The 27,734-nt window shown below is 43.7% G+C and overlaps 1 protein-coding gene across 4 annotated transcripts; it reads left to right on the top strand.

The window, feature by feature from the left end:
• On the top strand, positions 1 to 27,693 carry LOC106587091 (gamma-butyrobetaine dioxygenase). Of its 4 annotated transcripts, none has more exons than XM_014175047.3 (8): positions 1 to 174; positions 1,512 to 1,974; positions 5,027 to 5,141; positions 20,343 to 20,541; positions 23,398 to 23,503; positions 23,736 to 23,932; positions 25,586 to 25,752; positions 26,030 to 27,693. In XM_014175047.3, the coding sequence occupies exons 2-8, from the start codon at positions 1,540 to 1,542 to the stop codon at positions 26,188 to 26,190; spliced, it is 1,380 nt and encodes a 459-aa protein (XP_014030522.1). In that variant the 5' UTR covers positions 1 to 174; positions 1,512 to 1,539; the 3' UTR covers positions 26,191 to 27,693. The 4 variants fall into 4 exon arrangements, with proteins under 4 accessions (XP_014030522.1, XP_045564062.1, XP_014030526.1 ...); XM_045708106.2 differs by having other exon boundaries at positions 25,586 to 25,760; XM_014175051.3 differs by having other exon boundaries at positions 63 to 174; positions 1,509 to 1,974.
• The last annotated feature ends 41 nt before the right edge of the window (positions 27,694 to 27,734 follow it).

The following is a 27,734-nucleotide window of genomic DNA, read 5'->3' as shown; positions in this document are numbered from 1 at the left end:
ATCTCAGCAAAGTCCACTGACTCACCATCTCTGATGCCCCCACTACGACAGTGGTTATGTCATTCACCCACGTGCTAACCTAACCTTTCCCCTAGTTTGACAGTCCGCAATGCGTTGTAGATAGACGCTTCCTTGACAAAACACATTCAGAAGTTAAGCCTACCAAAATAACAGGTAAATCCATTTTTCATAATTTTTTAGATACTACATATATTAATGTTGCGGGTAAATATAGCATGTGTTGTCACTGGAATGTCTTGTTGCGTAGTGAAAGCTAGGTAAAGTATTTGTTACCTCGCTGTCTCCAAATAAATGAATGGGATATTTGCTAACGATAGCTAATGCTAGCTAGCTCGCTACAAACACTGGCTTTTCGTAAATCCTTCAATTAATGTCAGCAAGCGAGCGTCTAATGGCAACTATTTTGTCATTGGAGGCTAAATTAAATGGTAATACTAGTAGTAGAAAGAGATCTAGTCTGAGAAGATAGCTACAGTAAAGCTAGCCTAGCAGTTCAGACTCGCATAAGTACAAATAGTTAAAAATATATAGTTTGTAAGGCTTCAAAATAACATTTGGCTATCTATATTAGCAACTTTTGTAAATCTGTAGCGCGAGCTGCTTTCGGGACGCGTGCTCATTGTTTTGACCTTTCACCTAGATCCCAAAGAGAAAACATACACAAATAAAATATTTGGATAATACTGTTCTATTGTATCGCGAGATATTGTTGTTTCCACTAGATAGTCAATTTTGACCTGGCTGTGCTATCGTACAAAAATAGTTTTTGTTGTTGCTTTTATCTTAATTTAAGATTAGGGTTAGCAGTGTGTTTAAGGTTAGGATTATGTGTAAAATAACATTTAAGAAGATAAATTGTAGAAATAGGTGGGGTTTTTGACTTTGTGGCTGTGGTAACTAGTGACGACCCAATGTTTTCGCGCTTGTAATAACAAGTGAAAGCAATTTTGGATACAAAAAGTTGCAAGGTCCTATTCTCATCAGTGTGGTAGCAAGGTGCATTTAGTATTATAACACATTTTGCCTATATAACTAGCTTATTTTAAATCAAAACTATTTAAATATAAGTGCATTTTTAAAACATCTCAGTTCCATTTATGGTGAAATATGCTTAGATAATACAAAACATTAAAGCAATAATTCTAAATAAATTCAAAATAAAAGTAAAAAAACAGGTAATACAGGTCTACATGTGTCCTGACCTGTAACCTTATTAACCTTTGGAATATTTATGTTGACTTGGAACCCAGAGTGTACTGTCCTGGTGCGTGTCGTGGCATAAAAAGTTTTTAGTCTTCGGAACATCAGATAAGCACACTGGCACTTGCTTTGCTGTATTTCTTCTCATGTTTTATTAGGCCATTTATAAGAAGGTGACGTAAGGTATAATAAACCAATGCAGCAATAATCACCCATTGAAACTTTAAACCCTTCCATAAACTCCTTCTTATTCCCCTGCTTCTTCCGACACCCCTTCTGTTCTGGAGAAGCAGCTCATCTGGAGGTCCCGGTTCGAGGATGTGGACGACCACTATAGCACGATGCACCCTGCCGAGCATGCGCAAGCGAATCTCCGTCTTGGCCTGCCATGCCTTGAGGGCTGAGGGTAGGCCTAGATGGGCAGTTGCCACAGCTGCCATCTCTCCATCTCCTTCTCTTCACCTGACCTGGAGGCAGCTCCGTGGGTATGGGACCCAGGCACCCGCCCCGCTCCCCTCCACTGCTCTGGGGGATAGCCCTGGGGTGAGGCAGGTCCGTGCCCTGGAGCAGGAAAGGCAACTGGAGGTGGAGTGGGAGGACAGCGGGCAAAGCCTGTACCCGTACACATGGCTGAGGGACAACTGTCAATGCCCGCTGTGTACCCTGCAGTCAGCCCAGGCCCGCAGCCTGCTGCTTTCCCAACTGGACATCCACACTGGGGTCGACCGGGTCCAAGTCACTGACAACAACAAGGTAACAGATCTTGGATCAACTCATCTTTCCCCAATTCTAAATGTAACCATAAGGAGGAAAATGTAAAACTTACCTTATATCAGTGTCAATCTAATGGCACTCATCTTACTCCACTTAAGTTAATTTTGTACAGAACAAAAATATAAACACAACATGCAACAATTTCTAAGATTTCATATAAGGAAATCAGTCAATTGAAATGCATGTATTAGGCCCTAATCTATGGATTTTACATGACTGGGAATACAGATATGTATGTGTTGGTTACAGATACCCAAAAAACTAAAGTAGGGGAGTGGATCAGAAAACCAGTCAGTATCTGGTTTGACCACCATTTGCCTCATGCAGCGCTACACATCTCCTTAACATAGAGTTGATTTAGGCTGTTGATTGTGGCCTGTGGAATGTGGTCCCACTTCTCTTCAATGTCTGTGCTGAAATCCGCTGTCATAACACGTTGATTCAGAGCATCCCAAACATGCTCAATGGGTGACATGTCTGTTGAGTATGCAGGCCATGGAAAACCTGGGACATTTTCAGCTTCCAGGAATTGTGTACAGATCCTTGCGACATGGGGCGGTGCATTATCATGCTGAAACATTTACATTTACATTTAAGTCATTTAGCAGACGCTCTTATCCAGAGCGACTTACAAATTGGTGCATTCACCTTATGATATCCAGTGGAACAACCACTTTACAATAGTGCATCTAAATCTTTTAAGGGGGGGGGGGGGGGTTAGAAGGATTACTTTATCCTATCCTAGGTATTCCTTAAAGAGGTGGGGTTTCAGGTGTCTCCGGAAGGTGGTGATTGACTCCGCTGTCCTGGCGTCGTGAGGGAGCTTGTTCCACCATTGGGGTGCCAGAGCAGCGAACAGTTTTGACTGGGCTGAGCGGGAACTGTGCTTCCTCAGAGGTAGGGGGGCCAGCAGGCCAGTGGTGGATGAACGCAGTGCCCTTGTTTGGGTGTAGGGCCTGATCAGAGCCTGAAGGTATGGAGGTGCCGTTCCCTTCACAGCTCCGTAGGCAATCACCATGGTCTTGTAGCGGATGCGAGCTTCAACTGGAAGCCAGTGGAGAGAGCGGAGGAGCGGGGTGACGTGAGAGAACTTGGGAACTTGGGAAGGTTGAACACCGTTCTGGATGAGTTGTAGGGGTTTAATGGCACAGGCAGGGAGCCCAGCCAACAGCGAGTTGCAGTAATCCAGACGGGAGATGACAAGTGCCTGGATTAGGACCTGCGCCGCTTCCTGTGTGAGGCAGGGTCGTACTCTGCGAATGTTGTAGAGCATGAACCTACAGGATCGGGTCACCGCCTTGATGTTAGTGGAGAACGACAGGGTGTTGTCCAGGATCACGCCAAGGTTCTTAGCACTCTGGGAGGAGGACACAAGGGAGTTGTCAACCGTGATGGCGAGATCATGGAACGGGCAGTCCTTCCCCGGGAGGAAGAGCAGCTCCGTCTTGCCGAGGTTCAGCTTGAGGTGGTGATCCGTCATCCACATTGATATGTCTGACAGACATGCAGAGATGCGATTCGCCGCCTGGTTATCAGAAGGGGGAAAGGAGAAGATTCATTGTGTGTCGTCTGCATAGCAATGATAGGAGAGACCATGTGAGGATATGACAGAGCCAAGTGACTTGGTGTATAGCGAGAATAGGAGAGGGCCTAGAACAGAGCCCTGGGGGACACCAGTGGTGACAGCGCATGGTGCGGAGACAGATTCTCGCCACGCCACCTGGTAGGAGCGACCTGTCAGGTAGGACGCAATCCAAGCGTGGGCCGCGCCGGAGATGCCCAACTCGGAGAGGGTGGAGAGGAGGATCTGATGGTTCACAGTATCAAAGGCAGCAGATAGGTCTAGAAGGATGAGAGCAGAGGAGAGAGAGTTAGCTTTAGCAGTGCGGAGAGCCTCCGTGACACAGAAAAGAGCAGTCTCAGTTGAATGCCCAGTCTTGAAACCTGACTGATTAGGATCAAGAAGGTCATTCTGAGAGAGATAGCAGGAGAGCTGGCCAAGGACGGCACGTTCAAGAGTTTTGGAGAGAAAAGAAAGAAGGGATACTGGTCTGTAGTTGTTGACATCGGAGGGATCGAGTGTAGGTTTTTTCAGAAGGGGTGCAACAAGGCCACCATGGGGCACTTGGTTCACAACGTTGACATCAGCAAACCGCTCGCCCACATGGCGCCATACACCTTGTCTGTGTTTGAGAGGCCGGTTAGACATACTGTCAAATTCTCTAAAATGACGTTGGAGGTGGCTTATGATAGAGAAATTAACATTCAATTCTCTGGCAACAGCTCTGGTGGACATTCCTGCAGTCAGCATGCCAATTGCACGTTCCCTCAACTTGATACATCTGTGACATTGTGTTGTGTGACAAAACTGCACATTTTACAGTGGCCTTTTATGGTCCCCAGCACAAGGTACACCTGTGTAATGATGATGCTGTTTAATCAGCATGGAACATTTTGGAGCACTTTTTATTTCAGTTCATGAAAAGTGGGACCAAAACTTTACCTGTTGCGTTTATATTTTTGTTCAGTGTAGATGGCAATACTGTTGCTAGTGTAAAGGATTTCACGCTGCTTACCAGTTGGCGCAACACGAGAAGCTAGCTATTCACTGGCACAAGTGGGGACACTTTAGGCTGAAGAGTAAGTTTCACACATCCACATGTGCTACATTCACTCCTCAAACTAACTCAACACTGACCCCAGTGTTGAGCTGAGCACAACTGTAGATCAGAGTCACTAGGCACCACTGTAAAGGACATCACATTGCTTGCTTAGCGAGTACCACTTCCTCGGCCCATACCTGGTGCGAACTCAGGACCTCTGCCTTGCTAGCACACGTGACTGCCTTCTTGAAGGGTCTTACCAGTCGGCGCCACACAAAATGCTAGCTATTCGCTGGCGCAAATGGGGACACTTCAGGCTGAGGAGCAAGTTTCACACATCCCCATGTGCTACACTAGTGTGAGCTGCCTTTAAGGAAGGTTTTGGGTTCTTATGCAAACCCTTAACCAACCTCTGTGGTTGTCCTCAGGTGTCCATAGTGTGGCCGGACCAGCACACCAGCGAGTTTGACACAGAATGGCTGAGGAAACGTTGCTTCTCTCCTGCTGCCAGACAAGCCCTACAAGAGGAGCTCTTCCTCAACGGTAAGACTATTAAGCCTAGGACTGCTATATGGCAATTTCCCCACTGTTGCTGAAAGTAGATATTCTGGAATAAATCAGGATAAATCCTTTGTTTATTTAATTATTGATTGTGATCCAATCCCAAACTGGTAGTGCCTATATAGTTTCATAGCTGTTAGTTTGGGTTGAGCATGTGTCTCTGTCTATTGAAATTCACTGCTACAGTACAGTACATGCATACTAGAGGTCGACCGATTAATCGGAATGGCCGATTAATTAGGGCCGATTTCAAGTTTTCATAACAATCGGAAATCGGTATTTTTGGATGCCGATTTGGCCCCCCCCCCCAAAAAAAAGAAATGTACACCTTTATTTAAACATCAATGCCTTTCTTAAAATCAATACACAAGTATATATTTTTAAACCTTCATATTTAGTTAACATTGCCTGCTAACATTAATTTCTTTTAACTAGGGAAAATGTGTCACTTCCCTTGTAACATAGTCAGGGTATATGAAGCAGTTTGGGCCGCCTGGCTCATTGCGAACTGTGAAGACTATTTCTTCCTAACAAAGACAGCCGACTTCGCCAAACAAGGGATGATTTAACAAAAGCGCATTTGCGAAAAAAGCACAATCGTTGCACGACTGTACCTAACCATAAATATCAATGCCTTTCTTAAAATCAATGCACAGAAGTATATATTTTTAAACCTGCATATTTAGCTAAAAGAAATCCAGGTTAGCAGGCAATATTAACCAGGTGAAATTGTGTCACTTCTCTTGCGTTCATTGCACGCAGAGTCAGGGTATATGCAACAGTTTGGGACGCCTGGCTCATTGCGAACTAATTTGCCAGAATTTTATGTAATTATGACATAACATTGAAGGTTGTGGAATGTAACAGGAATATTTAGATTTAGGGATGCCACCCGTTAGATAAAATATGGAACGGTTCCGTATTTCACTGAAAGGAAAAACGTTTTGTTTTCGAGATGATAGTTTCCGGATTCGACCATATTAATGACCTAAGGCTCGTACTTCTGTGTGTTTATTATATTATAATTAAGTCTATGATTTGATAGAGCAGTCTGACTGAGCGATGGTAGGCACCAGCAGGCTCGTAAGCATTCATTCAAACAGCACTTTCATGCATTTTGCCAGCAGCTCTTCGCAATGCTCCAAGCATTGCGCTGTTTATGACTTCAAGCCTATCAACTCCCAAGATTAGGCTGGTGTAACCAATGTGAAATGGCTAGCTAGTTAGCGGGTGTGCGCTAATAGCGTTTCAAACGTCACTCGCTCTGAGACTTGGAGTAGTTGTTCCCCTTGCTCCGCATGGGTAATGCTGCTTCGAGGGTGTCTGTTGTCGATGTGTTCCTGGTTCGAGCCCAGGTAGGAGCGAGGAGAGGGACGGAAGCTATACTGTTACAAGTGCCTATAAGAACATCCAATAGTCAAAGGTATATGAAATACAAATCGTATAGAGAGAAATAGTCCTATAATTCCTATAATAACTACAACCTAAAACTTCTTACCTGGGAATATTGAAGACTCATGTTAAAAGGAACCACCAGCTTTCATATGTTCTCATGTTCTGAGCAAGGAACTTAAACGTTAGCTTTCTTACATGGCACATATTGCACTTTTACTTTCTTCTCCAACACTTTGTTTTTGCATTATTTAAACCAAATTGAACATGTTTCATAATTTATTTGAGGCTAAATTGATTTTATTGATGTATTATATTAAGTTAAAATAAGTGTTCATTCAATATTGTTGTAATTGTCATTATTACAAATAAATAAAAGAAATCGGCCGATTAATCGGTATCGGTTGTTTTTTCTGGGTCCTCCAATAATCGGTATCGGTATCGGCGTTGCAAAATCATAATCGGTCAACCTCTAATGCATACACACACACATTGCCAATTCAGTCATGCTGACAGTGTCCATTCCAGTCTAGTCAAGCAGTAGCTGACTCCTGCGGTACTCTGAAGACCCATGAGATAAAGGATTTTCGTTCTTGAAAATATCCCTGAAGAGTTTCTCTGAAAAAGAAAATAAGGGTCTGTGCCCTCATACAGTACTTAAAGCAAAAATCCTGCAAATTCCAATGTTACTTTTTGATTGGCATGTTCTTTGTGCAATACAAACTGGATTTTCAGTTGTTTAAAAAACACATGCTACAGGCCACAAGTAATTTAGAAAACCATTATAGATATTAATAAGCGTTTTAACTTGTAACAAGCATATACTGATACACAGTAATCTAAATTGTCAGCTGGTAAGCTAAGGGTTGAGCACAGACTGTTAATCTTGAATATGTGTAACATCCAAGATAACATTTCTGTAATATCTGTTGCATATCCAATAGGTTTCATGCCCCCCCACACACACACACACACGAACACACAGTTATGAACTAAGTTGAACCTTATTGACCTTATTAACATTGTTGATAATCTGTTCTCTCTAAAACTGAGCAGGATGAATCTAATCACATGCCATTAAAAAACCCTAAATACACTTCAATGCTCCCTGAGTGTACAAAACATTAGAAACACCTTGCTATTATTGAGTTGCACCCACCTTTGCCTGCAGAACAGGCTCAATTCGTCGGGGCATGGACTCTACAAGATGTCGAAAGCGTTCCACAGGGATGCTGACCCATGTTGACTCCAATGGTTCCCACAGTTGTGTCAAGTTGGCAGGATGTCCTTTGGGTGGTGGGCCATTCTTGATACACACGGGAAACTGTTGAGCGTGAAAAACCCAGCAGCATTGCAGTTCTTGACACACTCAAACTGGTGTGCCTGGCACCTACTACCATACACTGTTCAAAGGCACTTAAATATTTTGTGTTGTCCATTCACCCTTTGAGTGGCACACATAGACAATCCATGTCTTAATTGTCTCAAGGCTTAAAAATCCTTCTTTAAACTGTCTCCTCCCCTTCATCTACACTGATTGAAGTGGATGTAACAAGTGACATCAATAAGGGATCATAGCGTTCACCTGGATTCACCTGGTCAGTCTATGTAAAAAATAAAATAAAATAAAAAAAGAGCAGTGTACAAGGCAGTAAGTAGTACAAGTGAAATGAAAGCTGTAGCTGCATTTCAAATGAGGAGAGTCTATGGTATGTCCACACGTGGTCCTGAAGGACCCACAGGTTTGAGTGGCTCCTGCTTTGTCTCCACTCGAGTGATTTAAAGGCAGTGTGTCGATAGCAACCCCCTCCCCTTCTCCCCTCTAGTACAACTGTAAGAGGTCCCCTTCCCCACACACACACACACACACACACACTTTGCCAGTGCAGGGTTTCTGTTCTTCAACTGTTGCTAGCTCGGCACCAGGATTGCTCCTACCAGACAGAGTTTAGCTCATGTTCTGTCTGGCTCTGTGCACTTTCTTTTTCTCTTTTTCTCGCATGCACACACACACACACACACACACACCAGCCCCCCTGTCTCTGGGTTTAATTATATCCTCCTGAGGTCTGGTCTGAAATTCCTCCTGCCGAAAAACCCTGGAAAAGTTTACATTTTTAGATGGATGGATGGTGAAATAATGTTCATATCTGGAAGTTTTGTTACTCAAGTTTTGTTCACATCCCTACCTAGCTTCCTATAGCTCTCTCTCTCTCTCTCTCTTTCCACTCACATAATATGGGCCTAGTTTTGAACATCTGTACGTTTTCCTAGAAGACGGGTAAGATTGTGAAAGTGTAGCACACGCTGGAGACGCCGTGGTGAATATGATAATATGAGCTGTGGAGGTGTTTCTCAGACTGAATCACAACTCACTTGTTTTTTGTCCTTTAGTGTTTGTAGGAGTTTCCCCCTAACCATTTACTTAAATAAAACGTATTTATATTTAATTTATTTAGACAGTATAGAAATGAGAGTGGGAGAATGGACCATATAGCAGCTGGATTTGAACCCCCGCTGTGGAGGGATCATGTAGTCCAGAGGCGGCTGTGTTGACCATTAGACCAACCTCTGGGTCCACGTGCCCCAATCATTTCCAAGGATATGGTGTTCCCCAGACACTGCTGCTTCTGTCAAAGTGTGCAGCCTGTCAATCTCTATCCCAGAGGATGTCGCTTTCACACGTAGACCAGACTACATCGCTGAGGTATGCAGCGGCTGTGTGTGAAATAGCTTAATAACCTGAGACCTTCGGCAAGGGGTAAAGTCTGTGTGCAGTCCTGTTCAACTCCCCTATTCTGCCTCTGCCATATGGAATACTGATTATAGGGAGGCTTAGTGGAAGTGGATGCTTAGAGACACAATTTTTAAGCCAAACTCAACTCTCTCTGCAACTGAGGGGACCTTGTTCTGACCAGTCTTGGATTCAAATAGTAGGCTATTTGGCATTTTTGAGCCTGCCTGGAGTGCCAGGCGAGTGGGGTTTGCACTTTTGAGACTATTCCATTGGTTATATTATGCATTGCAAGCTCAGTCGAGCACAGCATTAGTATTTTAATTATTTCAAGCAATATTTTAAACCCAGGTCTGGTTCTGACCTCACTCAATCATCTAGGCTAGAGCTTGAAGCCATAGTGTGTATAGTATACAAACAAACACTCAAAGACTTGTTTTGTGCACAGGGAGATTGGAATCTACAAGCAGTGTTTGTTATCGTTATATTTGTTAGTGTTTACACTTCCTGTTTATCTTACCGAGGGCCTTAGCAACCGCAAGTTGTTTTGCCTTCTTATTCCAAAGGTATTCTAGGAATGGTACCATAGTCATTTTCGGTTTCCCGAAACCCTTGTCTTGGAGATGTGGCTTCATATGGATCTGTTTCTATCACCCCTCCATGGGAAATATTGGATAGCGCTCTTATATTGAAGTACAGTGGTAAGAAAAAGTATGTGAACCCTTTGGAATTACCTGGATTTCTGCATAAATTGGTCATAAGTCAAAACAGTAGACATTCTGCTTAAACTAATAACACACAAACAATATGTTTTCGTGTCTTCATTGAACACACCATGTAAAAATTGTGAACCCTTGGATTTAATAACTGGTTGACCCTCCTTTGGCAGCAATAACCTCAACCAAACGTTTTCTGTAGTTGCGGATCAGACCTGCACAACGGTCAGGAGGAATTTTGGACCACTGTTTCAGTTCAGCAATATTCTTGGGATGTCTAGTGTGAACCGCTCTCTTGAGGTCATGCCACAGCATCTCAATCGGGTTGAGGTCCTGGACTTTGACTGGGCCACTCAGTATTTTCTTATGCTGAAGCCATTTTGTTGTTGATTTACTTTGTGTTTTGGGTCGTTGTCCTGTTGCATCACCCAACTTCTGTTGAGCTTCAATTGATGGACAGATAGCCTTACATTCTCCTGCAAAATGTCTTGATAAACTTGCAAATTCATTTTTCCGTCGATGATAGCAAGCTGTCCAGGCCCTGAGGTAGCAAAACAGCCCCAAACCATGATGCTCCCTCCACCATACTTTACAGTTGGGATGAGGTTTTGATGTTGGTGTGCTGTGCTTTTTTTCTCCACACATTACTTCCAAACAACTCAACTGTAGTTTCATCTGTCCACAGAATATTTTGCCAGTAGCAACGTCGAACATCCAGTCTGCGAACTTCAGACGTGCAGAATTTTTTGGGGGGACAGCAGTGGCTTCTTCCGTGGTGTCCTCTCATGAACACCATTCTTGTTTAGTGTTTTACGTATCGTAGACTGTTGGCATGTTCCAGAGATTTATGTAAGTCTTTAGCTGATTCTTCTTAACCTCATTGAGCATTCTGCGCTGTGCTCTTGCAGTCATTTTGCAGGACAGCCACTCCTAAGGAGGGTAGCAACAGTGCTGAACTTTCTCCATTTATAGACAATTTGTCTTACCGTGGACTGATGAACATCAAGGCTTTTAGAGATACTTTTGTAACCCCTTCCAGCTTAATGCAAGTCAACAATTCTTAATCTTAGGTCTTCTGAGATCTCGTTTGTTGGAGGCATGGTTCACATCAGGCAATACTTCATGTGAATAGCAAACTTAAATTTTGTGAGTGTTTTTTATAGGGCAGGGCAACCCCAACCAACATCTCCAATCTCGTCTCATTCATTGGACTCCAGGTTAGCTGACTCCTGACTCCAATTAGCTTTTGCCGAAGTCATTAGCCTAGGGGTTCATATACTTTTTCCAACCTACACTGTGAATATTTAAATTATGTATTCAATATAGACAAGAAAAATCCAATCATTTGTGTGTTATTAGTTGAAGCAGACTGTTTGTCTATTGTGACTTAAAATATGATCTGATCTTCATTTATGCAAAAGTCTAGGTAATTCCAAAGGGTTTACATACTTTTTCCTGCCACTGTAGTTCCAACAGTAGTGTAGTTATTATTACCATTATTATTAGGCATTATCTATCTAGGCCTACATTATTAACATTATCAGTACACTCTTAGAAAAAGGGTTCCAAAAGGGCACTTTGGCTGTCCCCATAGGATAACCCTTTTTGGTTCCAGGGAGAACCTTTTTTTAGTTCCACGTAGAACCCTTTTGGGTTCCATGTAGAAACCTCTGGGGAAAGGGTCCTACATGGAACCCAGAAGGGTTCGACCTGTAACCAAAAATGGTTCCTCAAAGGTTTCTCCAATGGGGACAGCCGAATTACCCTTTTAGGTTCTAGATAGCACCTTTTATTTTAAGAGTGTAGTAGTCATTACCATCTGTATGTTTATCAAATGTTCCAACTTGCCGCCTGTGAACAGTAATAAATCCTGTAAACTGGCACTATTGTGTCCTTAAGGTCTCTTTGAACGCTTGAGGAGGATAAGGATTATCCTCGGTGAGTGACGTGGTGTTTTCTCACTTTCTGGCTAGTGTACTTTGAGCCTTTTACCTACCGTGAGGTGACGAAGCAGTGTTGGCTGGCTTATCCAACAGGCCACAGTCTTTTCTCACACATCTTCCTCTGGACTCTTCTCCACCGACTGCTGCCAGTAAATGCGTCAACACCTTTACTCACTGTCTGCTTGGTCACTACCATAGTGCCTACTGAGTCACTCTCTTCCCTGCAGTGCAGATTTTGGAGTGCATCAGTTTAAAGCATCCCTTCATGAGATAAACAGGCCTAATCTGACTCTGGGCCAGTTGTTAGTGGTATAATGAGAGATCCTTAAGACTGTCCCTAAAAAAACTCCTTGTTTGGCCACCAAGAAATGGAACATTCTGCTCTAATGTAGTTTTAGCAAGCAAGCCATGTTTGTAAATGGTAATAAAATAGAAAACAATTGTTTAGCACTTTTTAATGAGACATTGATAACTAGCTTGGCTTAGAGATGAACACAAGTATGAATATTTGTATAAATAGTTACTTAATGGCATACATATTGCATTCACTGGGTTCACTGTCTACAGTGGCTTGCAAAAGTGTTCACCCCCTTGGCATTTTTCCTATTTTGTTGCCTTACAACCTGGAATTAAAATATATTTTTGGGGGGGTTTGTATCATTTGATTTCCACAACATGCCTACCTTTTTGAAGATGCAAAATCTTTTTTATTGTGAAACAAACAAGGTTTGTTGTGGTGCCATATTCTTTCCATTTTTTAATAATGGATTTAATGGTGCTGTGGGATGTTCAAAGTTTCTGATATTTTTTTATAACTCAACCCTGATCTGTACTTCTCCACAACTTTGTCCCTGACCTGTTTGGAGAGCTCCTTGGTCTTCATGGTGCCGCTTGCTTGGTAGTGCCCCTTGCTTAGTGGTGTTGTAGACACTGGGGCCTTTCAGAACAGGTGTATATATACTGAGATCATGTGACACTTAAATTGCACACAGGTGGACTTTAACTAATTATGTGACTTCTGAAGGTAATTGGTTGCACCAGATCTTATTTAGGGGCCTCATAGCAAAGGGGGTGAATACATACAGTGGGGGGGGAAAGGTATTTGATCCCCTGCTGATTTTGTACATTTGCCCACTGACAAAGAAAGGATCAGTCTATAATTTTAATGGTAGGTTTATTTGAACAGTGAGAGACAGAATAACAACAAAAATATCCAGAAAAACAAATGTAAAAAAATGTTACATTTATCTGCATTTTAACCTGTTGGGGATAGGGGGCAGTATTTGCACGGCCGGATAAAAAACGTATCCGATTTAATCTGGTTACTACTCCTGCCCAGTAACTAGAATATGCATATAATTGTTTGATTTGGATAGAAAAGACCCTAAAGTTTCTAAAACTGTTTGAATGGTGTCTGTGAGTATAACAGAACTCATTTGGCAGGCTAAAACCTGAGAAGATTCCAAACAGGAAGCGCTCTCTCTGACCATTTCATGGCCTTCTTGATCATCTCTAACTTAAACAGGGGATCTCTGGCATAACGTGACATTTTCTAACGCTCCCATAGGCTCTCAGAAGGCGCCAGAACGATGAATGGTGGCTTTGCAGGCCATGGCTGAAAAACATTAGCGCATTTGGATAGTGGTCGATCTGAGGACAATGAGACTGGAGGCGCGTGCACGAGCTGACACCATGTTTACTTTCTCTCTCTTTGAACGAAAACAACGACTCCCGGTCGGAATATTATCGCTTTTTTACGAGAAAAATCGCATAAAAATTGATTTTAAACAGCGTTTGACATGCTTCGAAGTACGGTAATGGAATATTTTGAATTTCTTTGTCACGAAACGCGTCGGGTGCGTCACCCTTCTTTACCCTTCGGATAGTGTCTTGAACGCACGAACAAAACGCCGCTATTTGGATATAACTATGTATTATTTGGAACCAAACCAACATTTGTTATTGAAGTAGAAGTCCTGGGAGTGCATTCTGACGAAGAACAGCAAAGGTAATCAAACTTTTCTAATAGTAAATCTTAGTTTGGTGAGTGACACACTTGGTGGGTGTCAAAATAGCTAGCCTGTGATGGCCGGGCTATCTACTCAGAATATTGCAAAATGTGCTTTCACCGAAAAGCTATTTTAAAATCGGACATAGCGAGTGCATAAAGGAGTTCTGTATCTATAATTCTTAAAATAATTGTTATGTTTTTTGTGAACGTTTATCGTGAGTAATTTAGTAAATTCACCGGAAGTGTTCGGTGGGAATGCTAGTCACATGCTAGTCACATGCTAATGTAAAAAGCTGGTTTTTGATATAAATATGAACTTCATTGAACAAACAATGCATGTATTGTATAACATAATGTCCTAGGATTGTCATCTGATGAAGATCATCAAAGGTTAGTGCTGCATTTAGCTGTGGTTTGGGTTTATGTGACATTATATGCTAGCTTGAAAAATGGGTGTCTGATTATTTCTGGCTGGGTACTCTGCTGACATAATCTAATGTTTTGCTTTCGTTGTAAAGCCTTTTTGAAATCGGACAGTGTGGTTAGATTAACGAGAGTCTTGTCTTTAAAATGGTGTAAAATAGTCATATGTTTGAGAAATTGAAGTAATAGCATTTCTAAGGTATTTGAATATTGCGCCACGGGATTACACTGGCTGTTGAGTAGGTGCGTCCCACTGGCCCAGAGAGGTTAATGAGGGAAATAAGTATTTGACCCCCTCTCAATCAGAAAGATTTCTGGCTCCCAGGTGTCTTTTATACAGGTAATGAGCTGAGATTAGGAGCACACCCTTAAAGGGAGTGCTCCTAACCGCAGCTTGTTACCTGTAAAAAAGACACCTGTCCACAGAAGCAATCAATCAATCAGATTCCAAACTCTCCACCATGGCCAAGACCAAAGAGCTCTCCAAGGATGTCAGGGACAAGATTGTAGACCTACACAATGCTGGAATGGGCTACAAGACCATCGCCAAGCAGCTTGGTGAGAAGGTGACAACATTTGGTGTGATTATTCGCAAATGGAAGAAACACAAAAGAACTGTCAATATCCCTCGGCCTGGGGCTCCATGCAAGATCTCACCTCGTGGAGTTGCAATGATCATGAGAACGGTGAGGAATCAGCCCAGAACTACACGGGAGGATCTTGTCAATGATCTCAAGGCAGCTGGGACCATAGTCACCAAGAAAACAATTGGTAACACACTACGCCGGGAAGGACTGAAATCCTGCAGTGCTCGCAAGGTCCCCCTGCTCAAGAATACATATACATGCCCGTCTGAAGTGGTGAAAGTGTTGTGGTCAGATGAGACCAAAATTGAGTTCTTTGACATCAACTCAACTCGCCGTGTTTGGAGGAGGAGGAATGCTGCCTATGACCCCAAGAACACCATCTCCACCGTCAAACATGGAGGTGGAAACATTATGCTTTGGGGGTGTTTTTCTGCTAAGGGGACAGGACAACTTCACCACATCAAAGGGACGATGGACGGGGCCATGTACCGTCAAATCTTGGATGAGAACCTCCTTCCCTCAGCCAGGGCATTGAAAATGGGTCGTGGATGGGTATTCCAGCATGACAATGACCCAAAACAAACGGCCAAGGCAACAAAGGAGTGGCTCAAGAAGAAGCACATTAAGGTCCTGGAGTGGCCTAGCCAGTCTCCAGAACTTAATCCCATAGAAAATCTGTGGAGGGAGCTGAAGGTTCGAGTTGCCAAACGTTAGCCTCGAAACCTTAATGGTTTGGAGAAGATCTGCAAAGAGAAGTGGGACAAAATCCCTCCTGAGATGTGTGCAAACCTGGTGGCCAACTACAAGAAACGTCTGACCTCTGTGATTGCCAACAAGGGTTTTGCCACCAAGTACTAAGTCATGCTTTGCAGAGGGGTCAAATACTTATTTCCCTCATTAAAATGCAAATCTTAAGATTTTTGACATGCGTTTTTCTGGATTTTTTTGTTGTTATTCTGTCTCACTGTTCAAATAAACCTACTATTAAAATGATAGACTGATCATTTCTTTGTAAGTGGGAAAACATACAAAATCAACAGGGGATCAAATACTTTTTTCCCCCACTGTATGCATGCATCACTTTTCAGTTTAGAATTTTTTTATACAAGTTCTTTTTTTCATTTCACTTCACCTATTTGTACTATTTTGTGTATGTCCATTTCATGAAATCCAAATAAAAATCAATTTAAATTACAGGTTGAAATGCAACAAAATAGGGAAAACACCAAGGGGGATGAATACTTTTGCAAGGCACTGTATAATATAATGTATAATAGTCATCAGCTCAACTAGCAAACTGTCTGAATGTGATGACTTGGCTTCAGTTAGTCCTAATGGGACTTCATTGGTTCCTCCTCATCCAAACAGCAGCTGATATGTCTTTCCTTTGACTTAATGGGAGTCTGTCTTCCTTGACTCATGAATGTAGAATCCATCTGGAACTATGTGCTCTTGTGGCGATGCGTGAGAACACATCAGTTTAAAAAAACAAGGCTCTTGAAAACATAGCTGTAGTGGTGCATCAATGGAAAAACACGCATCTTTCCCCAAACCTCACCATTTCCATATACACACACACTGATTGTCTATCAAGAAAATGAATCTCCTTGCTGAGCACATGCGCACACACACACACACACACACACACACACACACACACACACACACACACACACACACACACACACATACATACACACACACACACACACACACAGTTGGATGCGTATGGTATCCTAAAGTGGATGTGTAACCAGGCCAGCACAGCACAGTACAGCTCAGTTCAGCTTTACTGCTCAGGAGAGTGAAAATGATATTAAAGATCTGAAAGGACTGAATAGGTGTAAGCAACATGGGGAAATTCCATCCAGCCCATCCGAGGGCTAGGTCAAGCTATAACCAGAGGGGCAAGCTATTATTGCTGACTCCTATCCAACTCTTCCAGATCTATAAAAAGTACCATGGGGCAGAGGTAGGGATTAGGGGTAGGTTTGGAATTGGTCATCAGAGTCCTTGAGCGTTTCAGTAAGAACACTGTATACACTGTGTTTATTAAAGCTGAGAAGGCAGAGGTGGCTCTGTGGTGCAGGTTTCTCCATTTAAACAGAGAAAGGTTATTTTGTTGTATTGGACGGAGGGTGGGAAGCCTTCTCCAGAGAAGGACTAGCTGTGCCACGTCAGTTTAAGACAGACTCTTTGTAAATAGGACTATAACAGCTACAATGTGATACACCGCAGGTGACGTGTGTGTGTGTCTGTGACTGTGTGTTTGACTTCACTTCTCACATGATTGGATGCAGGATTGTAGTAGTTTTGCAGAAACCTCCGTATTCCACTAGATGTTAGCATTCCTTTGGCCAATTTACCACACAATTCCATTCATCTAAAATTTCAGTACAGCTGCAAGCTTGTCCTGATAAGTGTAGTGGGCACACTCACTGGCATCAACCCCCTTTGCAATGAAAGCACTGATGAATGCCACCATGTTTGTGAAGGCCTTTACAACAAATACAGTACGGCGTCTAATTCCTCCAGTCGAAACAGAGGTGCGTCAGAAGGACTGAACTCCACAGTTGACCCTCTGAGGAAGAATAGAATTGTGAAAGACCCTGCTTACACACAAAGCAGCTTTTTGGAGAACTTCCAGCTCCAGAGTAGAGCAGACAGAGAGAGGGCGGGGGATGGAGGAGAGAGGGCGGGGGATGGAGGAGAGAGGGCGGGGGATGGAGGAGAGAGGGCGGGGGATGGAGGAGAGAGGGCGGGGGATGGAGGAGAGAGGGCGGGGGATGGAGGAGAGAGGGCGGGGGATGGAGGAGAGGGGATGGAGGAGAGAGAGCGGGGGGTGGGGGAGGAGAGAGGGCAGGGGGTGGGGGTGGGGGAGGAGAGAGAGCGGGGGATGGAGGAGAGAGGGCGGGGGGTGGGGGAGGAGAGAGGGCGGGGGGTGGGGGTGGGGGAGGAGAGAGAGCGGGAGATGGAGGAGAGAGGGCGGGGGGTGGGGGAGGAGAGAGAGAGAGAGACTGCCGTCAGCAACAGGAGCCGCAGCTTCAGGTTTCCTCGTCTGGAAAAGCCACAGCAGCAGACCAACGTAAGGGAGCAAAGGCGTTATGCACACACGAATAAACTCAAACGTGTGTGCATACACACACTCCCATCAAACAGACAGATAACACGTACATACACAAGCATAATAGTGTCACATAAAAACTCCTGGGTTCTAATACACATACATACTATGACAGACACAGGAACTAGCTCTCTCAAAACACACAATCTCTGGCTGTGTGTATCTCAGTTAACCCCGGCTGGAAACTATGCAAGAGTCAGGGAGACTAATCGCTAATTGGCTTGGTGGACCAACGCTACACGTTCCAGGAAATCAGAGCAGCGATTTTGCGCTTGGTGAGAATTTGTGTCAAGCATTACACGGCAATAACCGAGCAAAACGTTCTGGGCCCTGCACCATCTGAACCCTCCCAGCCCAAGCCCACTGCCCAGCCAGCCGCTCTCTTACCCCATCCATCACCCACTAAAGGGCCTACCTGAGTTTAGCTCTTTCTGCTCTGATTCTCTCTATGCTCCTTTCCACTCTCCAATTTCTCTCGCTCTCTTCTCTCTCCATTTGTCTCTCTCTTCTCCTCTCTCCTTACTCTCTCTTTATTTTTCTTGTCTCTTAAGGGTTGAAATCGATTTGTTCAAAACATAACAGTGAAGGTAGTGAGTACTGGTCTTGAGTCAATTAGGAGATAAACAGTGATGTTAGCCAAGTTTACCAGACAAGAAAATGTCCACTTACACGGGGGGGGGGGGGGGGGGGGGGGGGAGTTCAGCCAAAACTCCTAATTAGATATGACATGCTTTTACCTCCGCTGTTATGGCTTACTCCGTCATGTGTGATATCCTAAACCTCAGGGCTGTCCCTGAATCACCGTTCTGCCTCTAGCCAAGAACTTTATGACCCCCTTTGTACATACTAGCTGGTCAAATGGTATCTATGGGCTAGTCTGATAGCATGGGAGTACTTGTAACATTAGAATATTGGAAGGAACTAGCCTATATTCTAGAAGTTCCTCATACTTCAACCTTCTCTTCGTCAGTGACCCTCAACATCAGCCAGCCTTTAATAAAGAGTTCTTTACTTTTTGACCTATGCTACAGTTTTTTTTGGAGATGACAGCGTGAAGGGCGATGTAAAAACCTGCTGTGGGTTAAGTCATCAGTATCAGTGAAGGGTATCATTGTATCTCGATGACTCATTGTTTCAGCTGAAAAGGGTCAGGATCATTCCCCAGGGGAGGCAATCAAGCTGCAGCTTCTTCCTGCATAAGCCCCTACACACACAGAGACTCCATGTGTTACCATAGCTGTATTCACAGAGCAAAATCCATTGACTACGCCACACAAATATTTACGTCAACTGAGTTGATGCAAAGTCAAGCTTTCTAACATCTGACTTGGATTTTTACTCTACTAAATCCTGATGAATTGCCACTGAAGAGGTTTGTTGTACCCCCTTGGTTTGTTTTTGAATAATTAATTAACACTAGCTTTGTACCCCCCCCCCCCCCCCCCCCCCACACACACACACACACACACACACACACACACACACACACACACACACACACACACACACACTAAATGTGCTCGGCAGCTGTGTCTGCAATGCAGGAGCCACTGGAGAGAGCCTCTATGGAAAAAGGGCTGAAGCCAGCTGGGTGCGAAGCGAAGCAGTGGGAGGCTTTTTCCACTGCTGTCAGTCGAGAAATGCAGACTCTTCTCACCCCTCTCTCCCCCTTCCCCTTCTTCCTCACAGAGTATTCCAACCATAGCGAGCTGGCCTCCCTCCCTCCCTCCTATCCCGTGGAGGAAACGTTTCATGGACACAGACACATTATGTACAGACAGTACAGACTGTGTCCAGGAGCATTAGACATATTGCCGTTAGAGTCCATTGTCCATTGACAGGCTGTGGTTTCTGTCCATCTGGTTGTGACAACCTGAGCTGTCCTACACCAAGGCAAACAAGCATTCTGTTCTGTCCCCGACCTGCACCCCAGGCAGTTCAGTCACTGCACAGAGCAGAAACTGTCAGTTGTCAACATTGGTAGAAAATGGCTGAAATGTTGTATTGCAAAATTCTGACGTTGAAAAATTCTGGAGATTTACCAAGTTTTTCAGAAATCCTGCTTGAAGGATTTTCAGTTGAAGGATTCCCTCCCTACTCATTCCCTCCTGATTCTGGGGAACTTCCAACTGGAATTTCTGAAAAACCTGGGAACTTTGACAAACAGTGATACGATACAGGACGGTATAATACAGACTATACAGGATGATACAATACTTTAATGAAGTGCATCTATCTCCTTGGCTCTCTCAGAGCGTATGTACTGGGACTCAGAGCTACGGATCCCCACGGCCAACTTCGAGGAGGTCCTCCACGATGACAAGGCCGCCCTGGCCTGGCTGCTGGCTCTACGCCGCGTGGGCATCGTCTACCTGAAGGGGGCGCCGGTGGAGCAGGGTCAGGTGGCCCGCCTCAGCCAGAGGATCGGATACCTAAGACTGACGTTCTATGGGTGAGAAACCATGGCCTCTGACTGTATTAGCTTCATACAATCTTAAGCCAAACCACGGTCATACAATTTCTAAAAGTTCTGCATTTTCCACACAGCTTTATATTTCCACCGCAGCAGATTCACTAGGGTGCGTTTGAACTTTCCCATCATGTCCGATTTTCCTAAATATCCTAATTATAGAAACCCATTGCTACTCTCAACTATCCGCTCCTTTTGTATACTGAGGATAACATGGACAGCTTGGTTAAACCAGACTGAACGCAACGCTCACTATTGTTGCCTTCAGTCTGGATTAACCAGATGTTTTATGGACAAGCAACCTAATTGAGTTTTGGTAGGTGGGCCTCAATCCAAAATTCATCCAGGGGATGTTAAGCCCGAGGTATTACCCAATACATTCAATCAAATCAAATGAAAAAATTCACATGCTCCGAATACAACCTTACTGTGGAATGCTTCTTTATAAGCCCTTAACCAACAATGCAGTTCAAGAAATAAAGTTAAGAAAATATTTTCTAAATAAACTAAAGTAAAAAGAAAAATCTAATCAAATGAAAAAATAATTACATAACAATAACGAGACTATATACAGGGGGTACTGGTACCAAGTCAATGTGCGGGGGTACCGGTTAATCGGGGTAGTTTGTAAAGTGACTATGCATTTATAATAAACAGCGAGTAGCAGCAGTGTAAAAACAAAGGGGGGCAGTCGATGTAAATAATCTGGGTAGCCATTTGATTCATTGTTCAGCAGTCTTATGGTTTGGGGGTAGAAACTGTTAAGGAGCATTTTGGTCCTAGACTTGGCGCTCCGGTATCACTTGCCGTGCCGAGGCAGAGAGAACAGTCTATGACTTGGGTGACTGGAGTCTTTGGCAATTCTTTGGACCTTCCTCTGACACCGCCTAGTATATAGGTCCTGGATGTCAGGAAGCTTGGCCCCAGTGATGTACTGGGCCATACGCCATGATGTACTGGGCCATGTGGGCACTATGGTGTTGAACGCTGAGCTGTAGTCAATCCTCACATAGGTGCTCCTTTTGTCCAGGTGGGAAAGAGCAGTGTGGAGTGCGATTGAGATTGCGCCATCTGTGGATCTGTTGGGGCGGTATGCAAATTGGAGTGGGTCTAGGGTTTCCGGCTTGATGGTGTTGATGTGAGCCATGAGGGTGTTGATGTGAGCCATGACCACCCTTTCAAAGCACTTCATGGCTACTGCCATGAAGTATTACAGGGCGGTAATCATTTAGGCAGATAACCTTCACTTTCTTGGGCACAGGGACTATGGTGGTCTGTTTGAAACATGTAGGTATAACAGACTCGGTCAGGGAGAGTTTGAAAATGTCAGTAAAGACACTTGCCAGTTGGTCCCCGCATGCTTTGAGTACACGTCCTGGTAATCCGTCTGGCCCCGCAGCTTTGTGAATGTTGACTTGTTTAAAGGTCATGCTCACATCGGCTACGGAGTGCGTGATCACACAGTTGTCCGGAACAGCTGGTGCTCTCATGCATGCTTCAGTGTTGCTTGCCTTGAAGCGAGCATAAAAGGCATTTAGCTCGCGTCACTGGACAGCTCGTGGCTGGGTTTCCCTTTGTAGTCTGTAATATTTTTCAAGCCCTGCCACATCCGACGAGCGTCAGAGCCAGTGTAGTAAGAGCGGTTACTGAGGTGGTATATTCCTCAATACCATTGGATGAAGCCCGGAACATATTCCAGTCTGTGCTAGCAAAACAGTCCTGTAGCGTGGCATCCACATCATCTGACCACTTACGTATTGATCTAGTCACTGGTATTTCCTGCTTTAGTTTTTGCTTATACGCAGGAATCAGGAGAGTAGAATTATGGTCAGATTTGTCAAATGGATGGCTAAGAAGAGCTTTGTATGCGTCTCTGTGTGTGGAGTAAAGGTGGTCTAGAGTTTTTTTTCCCCATCTGGTTGCACATGTGACATGCTGGTAGAACGGATTTAAGGTTGCCTGCATTAAAGTCCCCAACCACTAGGAGCGTCGCTTCTGGATGAGCGTTTTCCTCTTTGCTTATGGCCATATACAGCTCATGAGTGAGGTCTTAGTGCCGGCATCGGTTTGTGGTGGTAAATAGATGGCTACGAATAATATAGACGGTGTGGTCCTACCTCAGGCGAGCAATACCTCAAGACTTCTTTAATATTAGACCTTGTGCACCAGCAGTTATTGACAAATAGACACACACCCCGCCCTTCGTCTTACCAGTTGTAGCTGCTCTGTCCTACCCATACACAGAGAAGCCAGCCAGCTCTATATTATCCGTGTCATCGTTCAGCCACTTCTCGGTGAAACATAAGAGATTACAGTTTTTAATGTCCCGTTGGTAGGATAGTCTTACTCGTAGATCGTTCAGTTTGTTTGCCAATGATTGCACAGGCCAATAAAGCTGAGGTTGGAACAACAAGCATCCCACAGCCAGCAGTTTAGCCCAGGTCAGAGGAAGCTAACAGCTGCGAACCAAAGCAAGAGACATGTCATTAAAGAAGCTGCAGTTTTTGTTTTATTGTAAAGGAAAAAAAATCTATCAACAACCCAAGAGATACAAAAAAAAACTGGCCACATATTTGCATATATTTGAGCACAGTGACTCCATGCCAAGAGCCAAGACACCTAGTATAACTGACATACTATTTTAACAGCATCCATTTATCAAATGCTAGAAATGTAGGACAATGAGTAACTTTTTCCATGTCCTGTTGCTCTTGAACCTTTTTAATGTTTCCAAAGACAATGCCTTGGTCCTTAGTTCTCAACACCTTTTGTGATTAGATAATTAGTTAATAATCATTAATAATAGACCTTTCTCAACTTTTCTCATTTCTCCATCAGGCACACATGGCAGGTGCAGGACAAATCCCAGGCTAACAACGTGGCCTACACCGCTGGCAAACTCAGTCTCCACACTGACTATCCAGCACTGCATAATCCACCTGGAGTGAGTAGACAGGATCCACCGTCATCTTCATGAAATCTACATTAATCCTCTACTTTCCCACTATCAGTCAGACAGCTGAGTCACATCTGGATAAAACACCCTTGCGCACGCACACACATATATTTAAGCTGTTTACTGCACACAGTCCCCACCCCCCATATTGTAAGATGTATGTATCCTGTATGGGATGGCTGTTAGCAACAGTACTAATATCATGTATGGCTGTTTGCAGGTGCAGTTCCTGCATTGCCTGAGCCAGGCTGGCGAGGGTGGGGAGAGTGAAGTGGTGGACGGCTTCCACATGGCAGATCAACTGAGAAGAGAAGACCCCGAGGCTTTCAGGACCCTCACCTCCCTGCGGGTGGACTTTACCGACACAGGGTCCGACTACTGTGACTTCATGGTGCAGTCCAAGAACCACATCATAGAGTGAGTGAGCGCCACACCATTAAAATACATAAGACATGGATGCATTGGCCTGTTTTTTGCACACATAAGAGCCATCACTCAGCTTACATATTAATGTGACTTGACAGGTCAGTCTAGAACTGCTCCAGGTGGCACATGGCCCAAAATACACACATATACGGACACTCACTCACTTTCATTCTCAAGATTATCTTAAAGCTACATGGATGTGATTTAGGAGCTTGATAGATATGTGTCGCCATCTGCTGCTCAGAATGTAAACCGCAGTATCAATGTATAATACACAACCTGCAACCAATGTTCACTCTAAGGAGCTGTGCGCAGGATAAATATCAGCCCGCGCAGAGAAGCACGAGATTGAACTTCACACAACTTTCTAGAGTTTTCCCCTTTAGTTAACACTATCAACATTTCACTTTGTGGGAATTGCTCGAACAACCAATATTAGCCACTTTCAATGTAACAAGACTTAATATGCTAAACTAACTGTGCAAGAGATTTTGTTGTAGGAAGAGCACATTGGAGTAGGATTCAATTGCAATGACAGGCACGACTCAGGCCCATACTCTAGACAGACCAGTGCACCATAACCAATCAAAGCTGCAGTAGGCCTATATGCAAAAACATTGCCATATGGATCTGTGCCATTTACTTTGAACTGGACTGTGTTTACAACGTGAGCAGTCAGAAGTAGATGCGCTTGTTTTTAGATCAAAGCGAGAGCTCATGTAGCCACTTGTGCACATTTGTTCATATTCTTTGCTAGTTAGTGAGTTATTATCCCAGTTATAGCAACGTTGTCAGCAATGGGGGAGTGGTTGCTTCATACAAGAGCACAAAATGTCCTCATTTCTAGCCATCTTTGAAAAGCAAGTCAGGTAAAGAGCTTGTTTATGTTTTAAAGGGGCAGTGTTATATTGTGAGGTGGTCTTGAATAAGCTAAGTAGCCAATAGGTAGAGGGTAGCATACTTTTTTGGTTATCTGTAAAGTGGAATGGGAATAATAATACATTTTATTTTTGGTTTCTTGCATCAAACAACACAACATTTTCAGTCACCTCCTTGTCTGAAGGACAAGTTGATAAACAGGTTCATGTCAAGCCCTGCATGTTTTTTTTTCAAAAGTCTCATGGAATGTAGACCTACTTTGTACACCACACATTTGCTGCTACTGTAGGCTGAATGATAGACCAGCTATTTACATGTTAAAGTGTTATGGGATGCATTTTTCTCCATGGTTTTTGATGATAGGCCACTCTAGTAGGCCTACATTAATGTCAAACACCCACAGTAACCTACTTGGCCACTGTTAAAACTGTAACTTAAAGCGTTAAAGCGGGTACAGCCTCAGTGTTCACAGTAAACGTTCCCCAGAAGTTGCACAGAATTTTGCTCAGTGCCCCAAAACATTTTTTGAGGGAACATTGCCTTCAACTGATGGGTGAAAAGAGGATTTTAAGTGAGCAAGCAAGGTCACTGTGGGAATTTCTATTCACTGACACTGATCATTCTTATATGATTGTATCAGATATGAGCATCTGACACTTGTCAACGTATTATGCAACAAGACCTAGATGTCCATCATGCAGTCATTTTCATCGTTTCTAAAGGTTGACACACACTAACATTGGCACCCCTTCTCTCTCTGAGCAGTGTTGACAGTGATGGGCGGGTGGTCCGGATCAACTACAACAATGCCACCAGGGATTCTGTGCTGGACCTCCCCCTGCACCAGGTCCAGGCCTTCTACAGCTCCCTCAAGGCCTACGTCCAGCTGATGACGCGACCAGAAAACATGCTCACCTACAAGATGGAGCCTGGTTAGTGTGTATGTGCATGAGTGTGCCCCTTCAAGATTAGCAGTTCAAGTGAAGCTTCCCTGGATAAAAGTTGGCAATAGGAATTGTATTGTAAGATATTGCATTAATTGTAGTTACAAATGTTGTAGACTTACCGTCTATGACTATTGGTTATCTTTTATGTGACATACTGAAGAGGCACTTGAGAGGTAGCCTATTCGTTTTAACTTTCATCTTGAAATGTCTGTATATCATGGGTCAGTACTGAGTGGGCATATCCCTCCACCTCCTCCTGCAGGCGACCTGGTCACCTTTGACAACTGGCGCCTGCTCCATGGGCGGAAGAGCTATCTGAGCCAGCCAGACCGGGTAAGACACCTGGAGGGAGCCTACCTGGACTGGGACGAAGTCATGTCTCGCCTGCGGATACTCTGCAAGTCTGTCCACGGAGAGAGCTAGACCCACCAAGCCCCCAGAGCGAAGCCTCCTCCAACTATTTAGAACAGCATCGATCTACAGCAGGGCTCTCCAACCCTGTTCCTGGAGAGTTACTGTACTGTCCTGTAGGTTTTCACTCCAACCCTAATCTAGTGCACCTGATTCTAATAATTAGCTGGGGTTGGAGTGAAAACCTACAGGGGGGTATCTCTCCAGGAACAGGGTTGGAGAGCCCTGATCTACAGGATTTATGAGCGGGGAAAAGAGGCAGATGGCTAATTGTCTAGCAGGCTACGGTTACCCCTGTGTGGGTCAAGATGGCTGCCAGTCTTTTGAACAGAGTGACAAGTGGGCAAAGTGCAAGAAGATGGGGAAAAATTTGAGGGAAAAGGGTTTAGCACTTCCATAAATGATAAACACTCCCCTTCATAAGTGCTAACAGAGGCATAGAAACTGTATATGAGTAGCATACCTATGAAAAATCTGTCATTTACTGTATGAAGCAGGTAGACTATAATGCCTTTGTTCCTAGGGTTGTGAAAGCGAAAATATTTTCGCTATCTTTCACTTTGCTCTAATCTATTTTTCTATCGGCCTGTGTTCTGCTGGTCAACATTTGGTAGCACTTTACTACATCTGCTTCTCAGTGTCTTAAGGGTGTCACATCAACAAGAGGTGATGAAGTTTGTGACATTTTCTACCTCTGTCACAATATAATATTGTGTCTAGTTCAGTTTCAGCCATCTAACCTTAAGAAAAAAAGTGTATAGCACTAGTATCAGTCCCCCAAATCAATACTTTCTTAATAACTCTCTATTCGTAAAATGTATGCACATGCAAGTTTGGATAAAAGCATCTGCTAAGGGATTAATCAACATTTACAGAATGGTTACCTGGAGGAAATTATGGGAGGGTCATGCTTTTTCAATTTCAGTCAAGGGGAGGGTTCAGTATTTTTTTTGTAATCTAGTCCAGGAGAGGATCATGTAATTGATGAAATGTCAATATTTATCAATGTTTTCGAATTAGTTGCTTATTAGGCAATATATCGATATGCTCCTCATCTCTGATTCTCCTGGGTGCGGAATATCAAGTGGCATATAGACTATTAAGTGTGGTCTCAATCAAATGATCCATAACCTATAGGCTACGAAGTGCATGCTCGGAGAAGCACAGAGCAAAGTTATATTTCTAAGATAGCTGCTGATGGTGTAAATACAACTAAGCTGCATGACACACTGCAATGGATATTCCAAACCGGAGTCCCGGCCTGCTCTGCTCTTGCTGCCTAACCAATGGATGTGCTGTGTAGGCCTACAGTGGCAGTTCAGGAGGAGAGTCAAAGGCTTCTACAAATGTTTTTATTTATTAGGCCTAGTTAAAAAAAAAAACCTTGCTCATGGACTAGCCTATGTTCTGTTCAGTTTGAGAAGGAGAGCGCGACGATGAGGACCCGAGGTCAACTGATAGCTTGCTACTAATATACCGGTAATTGATTTAATTAAAAACAATGTTTCTTGACCATTTATGTATTTATCAGAGTTATTGACCTCACAAGAATCCAG

The sequence above is a fragment of the Salmo salar genome, chromosome 26 (assembly GCF_965601325.2).
Source record: "Salmo salar chromosome 26, fSalSal1, whole genome shotgun sequence".
NCBI lineage: Eukaryota > Metazoa > Chordata > Actinopteri > Salmoniformes > Salmonidae > Salmo > Salmo salar.
This window is presented reverse-complemented; position numbering and strand designations above follow the sequence as displayed.